Source organism: Pelophylax lessonae (assembly GCF_965119305.1).
Source record: "Pelophylax lessonae genome assembly, chromosome: 5".
In the NCBI taxonomy this organism is placed as follows: Eukaryota; Metazoa; Chordata; class Amphibia; order Anura; family Ranidae; genus Pelophylax; species Pelophylax lessonae.
Window position 1 is genome coordinate 416,753,712 of NC_138772.1, and position 14,789 is coordinate 416,768,500.

At 43.8% G+C, this 14,789-nt stretch overlaps 1 protein-coding gene across 1 annotated transcript in view; it reads right to left on the reverse strand.

Annotated features, from left to right (window-relative positions):
- Positions 1-14,789, reverse strand: part of PRKDC (protein kinase, DNA-activated, catalytic subunit) — a 1,165,045-nt gene that overhangs the window by 183,296 nt on the left and 966,960 nt on the right. The window contains exon 74 of the mRNA XM_082258689.1: positions 9,628-9,839. Within this exon, the coding sequence (XP_082114815.1) occupies positions 9,628-9,839 (212 nt within the window). The remainder of the gene's footprint in view (positions 1-9,627; positions 9,840-14,789) is intronic.

Below are 14,789 nucleotides of genomic sequence, written 5' to 3' on the forward strand. Positions count from 1 at the left end.
TTTCAGCCTCACAAACTATGTAAGTATATGTAACAATGTAACAGGCCTTGCATCTACTCAGTTTACACTTATGGGATCTTGACACGTTCAAAAACATAGGAATATTTCTAACCTGTCATTGTTGGACCTTAACTCTACTTGGTGCAACTATGCTCTTCACATTGTTAGCTTGTCTAAGGACAACCTTGGGGCTGTTTTGAAGTACTCGACTAAGGGCAGAGTCCTGTTCCAAAATGGGCCAATGTTTCTGGACGGCCTTCTTGATGGCCCAGTGTTGGTTATTGAACCCAGTGATAAACAATATATCACGAGGGCCCCCGACCAACACTTTGGACCTCGTATTTTCACAGCCATACAAATAACGATCCCTGGCTCTCTGGTTGTGCTCTTTCGGATACCCTTTTTCTATACATTTTTCCATTAGGACTTCCGCCTTGGACAGGTACTCCATAGTATCTGTGTAATTCCTACTTAGTCAAAAGAACTGACTGTATGGAATAATATCTGTAACGCCACCCCAAATATAACAGGGGTTACAGTTGTCTAATCCGCTCCCGAACACCAGGACAGCTATCGACCACTCCAATCCGCCATACATGAAGCCCATCATTAATTCCCCCCCAAGTACGAGACAAGGCTCTGTAGTGCGGTTCGATCAAGAGTAACTCTCTTCTCTTTTATTGAAAGAAACACAACATTTATATATACTTTGAGAATACCACATGAACAATGACTGTGTAATTACCTCCCTTAGTAGTCAGCCAGGTGAGCTCATTAACATGCTTATCAATAGTCTCAGACCCAATTAACATACTGTCCTATTTTAGACAAAAGCACATTCTTTAGGAGGGGCTGCTGGAAACAATCCCCCCCCTCTCTCTGCAGCTAATACACATGGATTAGCAGACACGGTGTCTCTCCTATTTCCTGGACGCCCAAATTAGGCATTGTACTTCCTGTGCCTTACAGTGTACAGGAATAAGGTAGATCTCCATATTTCCTGAGAGATATGGGTAATGCATATACTGTCCCATTTTAAATAGTCCAAACCATATTCTCAGTGTACACCACCCTCCCGGTCACCCTGCATCCATAAAAGATGCAGGGTGACTTAAACATAAGAAAGCCACACAAGGCTGGATATGGTGTCTCCCAGCCTCTTTAAAGAAATTTGGGGTCCACAACCCCCATGCCCAAAGTGACTCCTGTCACAATATCCTTCCACTTGGGAAGATGACAGCTCTTTCGATGTAGGTAGGAATTGCCCGCTGTCTCCTTGAAGTGTGTCGTGGAAATTATCCTGCTATCCTGATTCCAGGACAACTCCAGATCCAAAAATACCAAGGAATGCGTATCTACAACATGTGTAAACTTAATGCCAAATTAATTGGCATTACAGTATGACACAAATTTTTCCACTGTATCTAGAGTGCCATCCCAAATGATGAGCACGTCATCAATATATCGCCCATAGTAAACTTGATGTTGAGCAAATGGGTTCTGGGTCCATATATTGTATTTCTCCCAAAAATCCATAAACAAATTAGCATAGCAGGGTGCAAAATGTGCACCCATAGTCATGCCTGATATCGGTCTATAAAACGAGCCCTGAAATTCAAAGTAATTCCTTTCCAATGCAAATTTTGTACAAGCACAAATAAATTCTGATTGGAGAGGGTGCATATATTCTGCTTCGGATGAAAAATGTTCAACAGCCCTTAGTCCACCTTCATGAGGAATGGATGTGTATAGTGAGCACACATCCAAAGATAACCACAAGTACCCAGGCTCCCACCTGTATTTCTGTAAGATGTCCAATACTTGGGAAGAATCCCTAATGTAGGCCGGCAAGGATGTCACCAGTGGTTGTAAATAGAGATCCGCATATTGGAATACCCTGCTGGTGATGCCATCCATGGCGGCCACAACGGGTCTCCCAGGTGGGCAAAGTGGGTCCTTGTGGAACTTTGGTATATGGTAGAACTACGGAGTCTTAAAGTAGTAGTTGATACAAAATGTTTTTCAGATTTATTGATAAGTTTACTGTCAAAAGCCTGATTTATCAACTCCTGTAGTTCTACTTTAAATCCAGGTAGGGGTCATTACTAAGATCCTCATAGGTCATACAATCAGACAACAGTCTATGTGCTTCCTTCAAATAATCTATTTTGTTCTGAATCATTATGCCTCCTCTCTTATCGGCAATACGAATGACAATATCATGATTTTTCTTTAAATAACCTAGGGCCACTCTTTCTTCCCGGGATAGATTAAGGGTACTAACTTTCCCCTGGGGTGAGGGCATATCTTGCTAAAATCCGCATACACCATGGAGTAATATGTTTTGATAAATTCATTTTTTACATGGTGTGGGTAGAATGTTGACTTTAGATGGAAATTACTATAAATAATATCATTGTTATGAGGGGTGGAAACTACATCTCCTGGTGTCATACCCTCCTCTATAAGTAATTCCTCCAAAATATTAAGCACTTCCACATCCATATCCGATTTTGTGGGCTATCCAATATAAGCTGTTATCAATTGTGGGTCAACCTCAGTTCTATTGGTGAATATGGCCACTTTATTTTTCTCGGATTTTAGACTAGAATATCTCTGGACTGTTATGTCCAGATATATCTATGTAGATCTCTAAAGAGAACAAATAGGTTGAAATTACAACTAGGGGCGAAATTTAAACCTTTTCGTAATAGGCTAATTTCACCTTCATTTAAAGTATGGCTGGATAGATTAAAGATTTTGACCGTCAATTTTACATATCTACTTTCCCTCTTTTTACTCCGCTTCCCCTTTCCTCCTCTGGGTCTTCTATTTTTGTTTTTTCTGTGGGAGGGGGTCGGCCTAAAAAATTCTCATTCGCACCTTTAGACAATGGGGCCCCAGTAGTATCTAAGTCCTCAGTCGAGTTTTCGCCAGAAGACCCCAGGGGGTGTCCATCTCCTAATTCAGAATTATCAAGAGCACTGTAGGGATTTGAGATGTGGATGGTAATAACTGGAAGGAGTATTTCCTTATTTGATGTCTTCCCTGTACCTAATACAGGAGGACTATTGTGTGTCCCCAACCGAGATGCAGAGTTTTCAACAGGACCCACGGTAGAACTTCCCTTAGTCAATTACTTCCAAAGAGGCCCAAGGTTGTCTTTAGACGAGCTAACAATGTGAAGAGCATAGTTGCACCAAGTAGAGTTAAGGTCCAACAACGACAGGTTAGAGATATTCCTCTAATTTTGAACATATCAGGATCCTATAAGTGTAAACTGAGTAGATGCAAGGTCTGTTCCTTCATGGACCATGGGAAACATACTCGTCCTGAAGGATGGACGGTCCTTTAAAATTTAACAGTTTATCTGCTGCAGTACTCAGTTTGTAGTCTATGGCCTGAAGTACCCATGTGGTCTGCGCTATATAGGGAGGACAGTCTGGGCCATGCGCACAAGTTTCGGTGAACACCGTTGCGATATAGAGCAGAAAAAGGATAAACATAGTGTGGCCCGGCACTTTAGTAAGGTGCATGGAAGCAGTACGGAAGGTCTGGAGCTGTTTGGTATTAAGGCCATATATATGTCTCTCCCTGAGGGGGGGGGGGGGCTGGGGAGGTTTTCACGGTTATGTAGACAAGAGACCTTCTGGATCTTCACACTCAACTCCATGTCTCCAGGGAGGTTGAATGAAGAACTAGAGGTCAGTACCCGTATCTGATAATTATTGTGTTTGTATACCCCTAAATAATAATGATTAAAATGTGATTCACCTTTTTTTTTCCTAAAGAATCTTTTAAATTATTTTTGAAAATGATTTTTAAAGTTTTTAAAATGTTTTAAGAAGTCTTTTGAAATGAATACATTTATAATGATAATATATTACGATAATGTATTGTGACAGTCAATTACATTTTGTCTGTACGGTTGCTTTTCAGCCTCTTATTCCCCTTTTCATTGTGATTCAATTCCTCCTGGTATGGCCCCTTTAAGCGGAGAGGCATAGGTGGGGTCATCTCAAATAAAGGGAGGTTGGGAAATAGTGTGGGCGTGACCTGAGGAATGAGGCTTCGCCTCCAAAATACGTTGTCATAGCAACTCATTAAGCATATTACGTTGTCCCGTTCCTTACTCCCCTTCCACCTAGCCATGCACAGTGGCGACTAGCCGGCTAGTCCGCGCAAAGGCGCACTGGGGTGTGTACGCCAGGGGCCGTAGCGAGGAGGATTCGGGTTACCAGGTACTTCAGGAGCAGCGTCCGAGCTCCATTGCATCTGAAGGGGCCCTCCGGGGGAGAGAGGAAGAAAGGGAACTGATCAATGTATGTGCCTGTTATCTTCTTTAAACATATGAGTGTATCTGCTAGAAATGTTGTTTTATGTTCAAATAAAACGTTATTATGTGAGGGCGGCTGTGTGCTGGTGTCTCCTTTTGTAATTTTCATACGAAGATGCTAACACATCTACTTTGTAGAATTTTGTAAACGTATGCACAGACGACCAAGTTGCCACCTTGCAAACTTGCATCACTGACGCCTGGTGGCGAAAAGCCCAAGAGGCACTCAGCGCTCTAGTTGAATGTGCCTTCACAGGGAACGGAGAAACACGACCCTTCAGCGAATAAGCCTGAACTACCGTATGCCTGATCCATCCAGATATGTTGGCAGCAGACGTAGCCAATCCTTTACGCTGTCCCTCTGTAAGGACAAATAGAGCATCTGATTTTCTGAAAGACTCAGTGGCCACCGGATAAACCCTGATCGCCAGTACCACATCCAAAGAGTGCAAGGCAATTTCCTTGGGATGCTTAGGCTTGGGACAGAGTGAAGGCAGCACAATATCTTCATTCAAATGAAAATCAGAAACCACCTTAGGAAGAAAAGACTGATTAGGTCGGAGTACCACCTTATCTTTATGGACCACCAAAATAAGGTGAGCGGCAGGACAACATTGCAAATTCAGACACTCTGCGGGCAGAAGTGATAGCCACCAAAAAGGCAACTTTCTGAGACAATGAAATCAGAGAAATCTCTCAAATGTTCTCAAAAGGAGGCTTTTGAAGAACAGATAATACCAAATTCAGATCCCACAGAGGTAGCGGGGATAGTCTTGGGGGAGCCACATGACACACTCCCTGAATGAAAGTACCAATCAAGGCACGCGTAGCTAACCGGTGTTGGAAATATATAGCCAAAGCCGACACGACCTTTGATAGTGCCCAAAGCGAACTGCTGTTCAACCCCTTTTTGCAGAAAGGCCAAAACCCTAGCTACTGAAAACAAGCGAGGGTGCATCTTCAGTGATTCGCACCATGAAATGTACGATTTCCACGTACGATGACGGATCTTCCTGGAAGACAACTTCCTGGCCTTCAATAGTGTAGGAATCACAGAGTCAGAAAGACCTATCTCTTAACACCTGGCTTTTAACAGCCATGCCGTTTAAGCCAGCGAGGCCAGTCTGGGGCCAGAAGAACGACCGGAATCCCTTCCATCTCTATCCTGCATAGAAGCTTTGGCAGGAGTTTCAGTGGAGGAAAGGCATAAATCAGCCAATACCGACCCCATCCAAAACTTCTGTACCCGAATGAAGCAGTTCAGAGCCTTGAGATCCAGGATTGGACGCACCTTGCCCTCTTTTCTGGGCACAGTAAACAGGTTTGAATAAAACCCTTGAAAGCATGCCTGACAGGGAACCGGAACAATCACCCTTTAAGCAAGCAGATCTTGTTCTGCCTCTCGTAGATCCCTTAACCGGTCTGGAGATTGGACGAGAAGAACATGTCTGACGGTCGAGACCGGAATTTGATCTTGTACCCTGATCAGATCAGTTTGTGAACCCATTTGTCCTGAATCAGGTAAGTCCATGGTTCTGGAAAGAAGCAAAGACGTCCCCCCAGCCCAGAAGTGGGTGAGGGCGTCCCCTCATGCAGACGAGGATTTGTCTGCAGAACCGGACTGGCCGGTCTTTGATTTACATGACCATGGCTTCTTGGAACTTCCAGAAGACCCAAACTGCTTTCCTTTTCCTTGCGACCCGGAGGTACGAAAAAGCCGCCTATGAGCAGTGAAGGAAGGCCCCCGCCTATGACAGGGCGCCTTTCCCATAGAGGATTGAGGGGGAAAAGTACTCTTCCCACCCGTAAGACCTTTGATCAGTTCATCCAGAGAAGATCCAAACAACCTCTCTCCCGTAAAGGGAAGATCATTCAAGGCCTTTTTGGAAGCCTGGACCTCCGACCATCTTTTTAACCACACCATGCGTCTAATGACAATCCCCACTGCAGAAACCCTGGCCACTAGGGGGGCCGCATCCAAGGATGCATCACACATGAACACAAGGTCTTGAGTCAGCTGGTCCGGGAGTTCAATCGGCGCCGGGGGGACCTGTTCAGATTCTAAGTTCCCCTTAAGTAACTTCACCTCTTTAATGACCGTCTGACACCAGAATGTTCACGAAGATTGGTTTTAGTATGCAACCCACCAACACGTGTAGATGCGGGACAGAGAATCCACTAGTCTATCCACCGGAACCACAGTAGACTTATTTAATCTGGAAACTGGGTGATCCACTTTGGTGGCACGGTCCACTGAGTGGAAATGCCTCCGCAAAAGGAAAGCGGCATTTAAAGCGCTTGGGCATCACTAGCACGTGCTTGATGCGCCATTGTTCATTAACAATATTGTCAAAAAGCCCCGGACAAGTTAACACTTTGCTTGACTTCCGGGCTTTGCAGGAGCCAAAAGACACCTGCGTACCTGACGCTGTAGATTCATCTGCCATTTTTAAAGTTTCTCGCATGGAAACTATGAGTGCTTCCACCAATGCGCGTTCCCGCGTGGCAGCTGAAGCGGACAGGTCCCCTTCACCATCAGAATGCGAGGACACCGATCCATCAAGATGGGGAGCATCCGTCGCAGCCATATCTGCCTCAGAATCCGAGGACACCACCGATGGAGGCGAAGGCAGCGGACGTTTGCAGCTATCAATACTTTTGAACACAAAATTGACCTTTGACACCAGGCTTTCCAAGACTGCTGCAAAAGCAGACAGAGACTGCGACCCAGAGGATCCCACAGCCACACTGAGGGGGTCTGTAGGTGAAACATTGTCCTGGGACTCCATTTTTCCGTGATTTAAAATAATACAGTGTCACTTTAAAAAGATCACAAAATCGCGATTTCAACACCGCACCAGCGGTATCACAAATCCCAATCCAGTACAATCTGTTAGCAGAGTGAGTGAGGAAAGCCTACAGGGGGCCCCAAAAACATTACCCAACCGCTCAGGAGGTTTGCTGGAATGTTCTGTGAGACAGAAAAAAAAATGGCCGCCCCATGCATTACTATGGGGAACTAATAGACAATGGCTGACCATACACTGTCAATGGAAAATAATGAGCATGAATCTACAGATAATGGCGGCCCACACAGCGCACCATGCGGTCTCCCGGACCCCTGAGGGAGGGTCCCAGATAAATGGCATCGAAAGGTCCATAACAAAAGACCACTAGGACAGTCACCCCCCCCTCGCAGAACGCCACAGCGGCCATAATATCACCGCCCCCCAAGGTAAGAACCTACTAGGGGAAGGAATAACTAAGGGGGGGGGGGGGCTAGTATGTTTGAGAGGCCAGAGGAACTGAGGGATCACCGGAGGGTCCGACCATTCCCAGGAGGGGGCCAAAGTCCACCTCAAGAACGCCAGAGAATTGGGGGGACAGCATTACTTCCCATACCACAGTACCAGGTTGGCACCACTCTGAACAGACCACCTCCCACCCGGGGTGGGGGTGCTGCCAGCCAGGGGGTACGTTGCGACTCAGGGCGTTCTAGGTCATCACATCCCAGCAAGACGGTCCACTCGCAGGCTTGTCCCTATCCATCGGGGCTCTGTCGTGGCAAGACCTAGTGCTGGACTATAACCTGCTCACACTCGATGGCCAGGCAGGAAGACCTTAAGGATCTAGATTATCCAGTCCGAAACCCAGCCCGCAGTTGCTTGTAGTTCTCCAGGAACTCTAAACCAGTAAATAAAAATTACATATAACAATAATTTCCCTTTTATATAGCGAAGACTGAAGTCTCAGCAGGGAACTGGGTCCTACTCCTAAACTAGGCAGAAACAAAACTGGAAGCTGTAGCTGAGTGTGTAGGGTTATGCCTGCAAGGACAGCCCCATAGGCCTAATAAAGTTTTTTCCTGCCTAGTGTCCTATTCCTGATGGGAGGAGCATAAACCAATGGTCTAAGAAGATATGGAGCTGCGTCTGTCAATGGATGCTAGAGAAAGATCATTTTAATGTTTAGATGCTAGAGAAAGATAATTTTAATGTTTGAGTATTGGATATTGAAGACAAGGACCACTAACCACTTCACAGCAATTACATAGCATTTAACCACTTGCCGACCGCTCACATTGAGCGTACTGCGGCAAAGTGGCTCGTTATCGTCCAGCATGGACTCTTCCCCATGTGGGCGGCGCGCGCGCGCCACCGGAGGCTCGCTCTGGTTGTATTCAGACACAGCGGGAGTCGGGCCAGGGGAGGAGAGGCGTTGATCACCGCTGCTCTTCCCCCATCGTCAGGGATCGTGTGAGGAAATTCGCCTGCTTGTTTAAACAAAGCGGGCGGATCTCCTCTGTGACAGGCAGGGACAGATTACAGGATTCAGCATAGCTGAACCTGCGATCTGTGCCTGTGCCACTCAATCCCCTCCCCCCACACTCGTCAGTAAGCACCAGGCACACATTTAACCCCTTGATCACCAATAAAGTTAACCCCTTCCCTGCCAGTGTCATTTTTACAGTAACAGTGAATATTTATAGCACTGATTACTGTAGTAATGTCACTGGTACCCCCAAAAGTGTCAAAAATGTCAGTCAGGGGTCCGATCTGTCCGCCGCAATCTCGCAAAAAAAAAAAAAAAAATTGCAGATAGCCGTCATTACTAGTTAAAAAAAAAAAAACAATAAAAATGACATAAATTTCCCGTAGTTAGTAGCTGCGATAACTTTTGCGCAAACCAATCAAAATACGCTTATTGCAATTTTTTTTACCAAACATATGTAGCAGAAAACCAATTGGCCTAAAATGTTAAAAAATTTAGATTTTTACATTTTTTGGGGGGAATTTAATAAAAAAATGTGACAAATATTGTTCTTTTTTCAAAATATGGCCTGGTCAGGAATGGGGTAAAATCTTCCGGTCTTAAATCGGTTAAAAAATCTCATTGAGAATTTTTTTTGTCAAAGACATGTAGCTAAATACATTTTGGCCTAAATATATGACAAAAATAGAATATATTGGATATTTTTTAACTGTCAAAGTAGAAAATATTGTTATTTTTTCAAAATTGTCACTCTTTTTTTATTAATATCGCAAAAAATGAAAAGCACAGAGGTGATCAAATACCACCAAAAGAAAGCTCTGTTTGTGGGAAAAAAAGGACGTAAATTTAGTTTGGGTACGGCGTTGTATGACCGTGCAATTGTCAGTTAAAGTCGCACAGTCCTAAGTTGCAAAAAGTGGCCTGGACGTAAAGCAGGAAAATCCTCCGGTGGTTAAGTGGTTAAACTGTATGCACATCTATTATTGATGGTCACAAGTAAAATATTTGTGTATATTTACCTTTCCACAAACTCTTTATTTCTGTGCCCATCCACTGTGCCCTCAAAGTTATAGTTCTCCCCACTGATCATAAAACAGTACACAAGCGCTTGTGGGTAATGATCAGCAATCTCTTCTATTATAAACTGCACTGCAATGGCTTCCTTCTTGTCAAGCATTGCCATCATCTGACTGATCCAGGCAATAAATTGCCAGCATGGAACTGAACTAACCTGGAAAGAGGCAAAAGTAAAACTAATTTCCACATAAAATGATACAGCAATAGTAGTTTGACAGTTCTATTTATTAAACAGAATACTTGCTTAAAAGGTTAGGCAAGATAAATAAGTTTCAGTGTGCAGTGGTGGAAAAGCATTTTTACTTTATTACTGAATTACACAAATCTGTTCTTATAACCACAGCTTGAAGTACAAAAGAACCTTAAACAGAAGGTAAATGTATGTCACATTTTCATCATAAGACCAAATAATAAAGTCTATCCTCACTTTGTAGAGCCATGCAAAATCATTGATGATACCATCTAGCAGATGTATTCAGATTCAATTAATTTTGCTTTATTAAATTTGGTGCAGACACAAATGGGGAAAGGAAAGGGGTGCATTGAGCTCGTTTGGGCTTCTGGTTGGTTCGCTGTAATTTTAAGGAGGATGGTGCTGCACGCATTGCTATGTACAGTATAGCTCACGTTCGAAACCTCTGATAGTATACAGTTAGGGGGAACCATACTTTACAGAGCTAACAGTGTATTTACACATGTATTCAATGACCAGCATTGTAAACCAGAGGTTTTGAATGCATAGTACAGTGGGGAAAATAATTTGTTGATCCCCTGCAGATTTTGTAAGTTTGCCCACTTACAAAGAAATGAAGGGTCTATTTATTTTATCATAGGTGCATTTTAAATATTACAGATATATATCAACCAAAAATCCAGAAAAAACACATGATACAAAATGTTATAAATGGAGTTGCAGTTAAGTGAGTAAAATAAGTATTTGATCCCCAAGCAAAACATGACTTACTGTATTTTCTGGCGTATAAGACTACTTTTGAGACTCAAAAAAATCCCCCAAAAATGGGAGGTCGTCTTATACGCCGAGTATAATATCTCCAAGGTAACCTAAGTATAAGTATTACCGGTAGATCATGTAATAGGGGGATCGTCTTATACGCCCAGTCGTCTTATACGCCGGAAAATACGGTAGTACTTGGTGGGGGAACCCTTGTAGGCAAGCAGAGTTAAGATGTTTCTTGTAGTTAGTGACCAGGTTTGCACACATCCCAGTAGGGATTTTGGTCTACTCTTCATTACAGATCTTCTCTAAATCACTAATGTTTCTTGGCTGTCGCCTGGCAATTGGAAGTTTCAGCTCCCTCCATAAATGTTCTATACGATTAAGGTCTGGAGACTGGATAGGCCAATCCATGACCCTAACGTACTTCTTCTTGGGCCAAGCCTTTGTAGCCTGGGTGGTAGGTTTAGGGTCATTGTCATGCTATAAGACTCATCTTCAGTGTCCTGGCTGAGGAAAGAAGGTTCTTATCCAAGATTTTACAATACATGGCCCCATCCATTGGCCCCTCAATGTGGCAAAGTTGGTCTCTACCTTTAGCAGAGAAATAGCCCCAAAGCATAATGTTTCTACCTCAGTGCTTGACTGTAGTGATGGTGTTCTTAGGGCCATAGTAGCATTTTTCTTCCTCCACACATGGTGATTCCCCCTCCTCAAGAAGGCACATGTACAGTCATGCCAATGAACATCTAAATGATTCAGAGAAAAATTGGGAGAAAGTGCTGTGGTCAGGTGAGACTAAAATTAAGCTCTTTGGAATTACCTCGACTCGCCGTGTTTGGAGGAAGAAAAATGATGGCTATAACCCTAAGAACACCATCCTTACAGTAAAGCTTGGAGGTGGAAACATGACGCTCTGGGACTGTTTCTCTGCTAAAGGTACAGGCCGACTTTGCCGCATTGAGGAGCCAATGGATGGGGCCATGTATTATACAATTTTGGATGAGAACCTTCTTCCCTCAGCAAGAACACTGAAGATGGGTTGTGGATGGGTCTTCCAGCATGACAATGACCCAAAACATACTGCCAAGGCAACAAAGGAGTGGCTCAAGAAGAAGCACATTAAGGTCATGGAGTGGCCTAGTAAGTCCAGACCTTAATCCTATAGACAAACACCTTCCCCCCCCCTCCATCCCTGGGGGACCTCTCTTATAAACCTAACCGACTCTGCAAGTCCTCAGCTTTGTAGAAAGCAATCTAAAATAATAAGGGGAGTTTAGCAAGGGTGTCCTGTACTGTATCCCAAGATATGAAATTTACAGGCAAGTCAAAATCCCTCATATCTTAATCACACAGTAAAACAGTACAAGGCACAGGCAACATATTGATACACCATGGGACATCCCCTAGCAATAAATATATAGGATGGTCAACAACTAGGCAAATGGAAATATGCCAACAGGCCCAAATAACAACAGGGGTCAAAGACCCAAGTTCAAAAAGAACCTTGCAGCCAGAGTTGCATTTACAGGGGACTGGACACCCACCAGTGAAAATGTATGAAAAGTAGATGTTGACCCTTCACAGTTGAATATTCCTACAGATCTGGTGGAGAGGGCACACAACAGTGCAGGAGGAGATTTTGTTTAAGAACATAAGCTTTTGCAATCAATTTCCTGATCCACCATGCAATGGTAGATTTAGAAGCAGGGTGCCCCTTGTGAGATAACGAAGAAAGAACAAACTGAAAATCTGCTTGTCCAATGGAAACAATTGTTTTTAGTAATGCTCTATTGGCTCTGACTATATCCAGCCAATGTAGAGACTATTCCTGTGGATGCTTAGTGCAGGGCACAAGGATTGCAGAACAATGGTCCCGTCTTATTGAGATGAAACGCTGAAACCACCTTTGGAAGAAAGGACAGTCTTGGGCATAATACAATCCTTTTGTTGTGAAGTATGGGGAAAGGCTCTTTTACAAGTGACACTAGTTCAGAGACACGTCTGACAGATGTGATGGCTACCAAAAAGACCACTTTGCACGCAAAGATCTCTAAGAGGGTAGTTTCTGCAAAGGCAGAGAGAACCAAATTAAGGTGCCAGGGAAACACAAAGTACTGCAAGGGGAACCGAATACGAGAAACACCTTGAATAAAGGTTGTTTATAAGAGTGTAGAAGTCAAAGGCCATTGCAAAAGAATGGTTAAAACTGACACCTGCCCTTTAAGGGTGCTACAAACTAGATTCTGGTCTTGCTTGCAGGAATACCAGAATGCAAGGTACAGAGTAATCCCTGGAAGAAAACTGATTGCGCTCGCACCAGGCTAAGTAAGATTTCCAGGTATGATAATAAATCTTTCTGGAAGTGGCCTATCTTGCTTTTAGCAAAGTAGAAATCACAGACTCAAAAATATAGTGGGTACGAAAAGTATTCAGACCCCCTTAAATTTTTCACTCTTTGTTATATTGCAGCCATTTGCTAAAATCATTTAAGTTCATTCTTTTTCCTCATGAATGCACACACAGCTCCCCATATTGACGGAACAACACAGAATTGTTGACATTGTTGCAGATTTATTAAAAAAGAAAAACTGAAATATCACATGGTCCTAAGTATTCAGACCCTTTGCTGTGACACTCATATATTTAACTCAGGTGCTTTCCATTTCTTCTGATCATCCTTGAGATGGTTCTACACCTTCATTTGAGTCCAGCTGTGTTTGATTATACTGATTGGACTTGATTAGGAAAGCCACACACCTGTCTATATAAGACCTTCCAGATCACAATGCATGTCAGAGCAAATGAGAATCAGGAGGTCAAAGGAACTGCCTGAAGAGCTCAGAGACAGAATTGTGGCAAGGCACAGATCTGGCCAAGGTTACAAAAAGATTTCTGCTGCACTTAAGGTTCCTAAGAGCACAGTGGCCTCCATAATCCTCAAATGGAAGACGTTTGGGACGACCAGAACCCTTCCTAGAGCTGGCCGTCCGGCCAAACTGAGCTATCGGGGGAGAAGAGCCTTGGTGAGAGAGGTAAAGAAGAACCCAAAGATCACTGTGGCTGAGCTCCAGAGATGCAGTCAGGAGATGGGAGAAAGTTGTAGAAAGTCAACCATCACTGCAGCCCTCCACCAGTCGGGGCTTTATGGCAGAGTGGCCCGACGGAAGCCTCTCCTCAGTGTAAGACATGAAAGCCGGCATGGAGTTTGCTAAAAAAACACCTGAAGGACTCCAAGATGGTGAGAAATAAGATTCTCTGGTCTGATGAGACCAAAATAGAACTTTTTGGCCTTAATTCTAAGCGGTATGTGCGGAGAAAACCAGGCACTGCTCATCACCTGTCCAATACAGTCCCAACAGTGAAGCATGGTGGTGGCAGCATCATGCTGTGGGGGTGTTTTTCAGCTGCAGGGACAGGACGACTGGTTGCAATCGAGGGAAAGATGAATGCGGCCAAGTACAGGGATATCCTGGACAAAAACCTTCTCCAGAGTGCTCTGGACCCCAGACTGGGCCGAAGGTTTACCTTCCAACAAGACAATGACCCTAAGCACACAGCTAAAATAACGAAGGAGTGGCTTCACAACAACTCCGTGACTGTTCTTGAATGGCCCAGCCAGAGCCCTGACTTAAACCCAATTGAGCATCTCTGGAGAGACCTAAAAATGGCTGTCCACCAACGTTTACCATCCAACCTGACAGAACTGGAGAGGATCTGCAAGGAGGAATGGCAGAGGATCCCCAAATCCAGGTGTGAAAGACTTGTTGCATCTTTCCCAAAAAGACTCCTGGCTGTATTAGATCAAAAGGGGGCTTCTACTAAATACTGAGCAAAGGGTCTGAATACTTAGGACCATGTGATATTTCAGTTTTTCTTTTTTAATAAATCTGCAACAATGTCAACAATTCTGTGTTTTTCTGTCAGTATGGGGTGCTATGTGTACATTCATAAGGAAGAAGAATGAACCTAAATGATTTTAGCAAATGGCTGCAATATAACAAAGAGTGAAAAATTTAAGGGGGTCTGAATACTTTCCGTACCCACTGTACATCTATACTTTAGGACAGGGATTCTCAAACTACGGCCCTCCAGCTGTTGTGGAACTACACATAAAGGGCATGATGGGAATTGTAGTTCATGAACAAC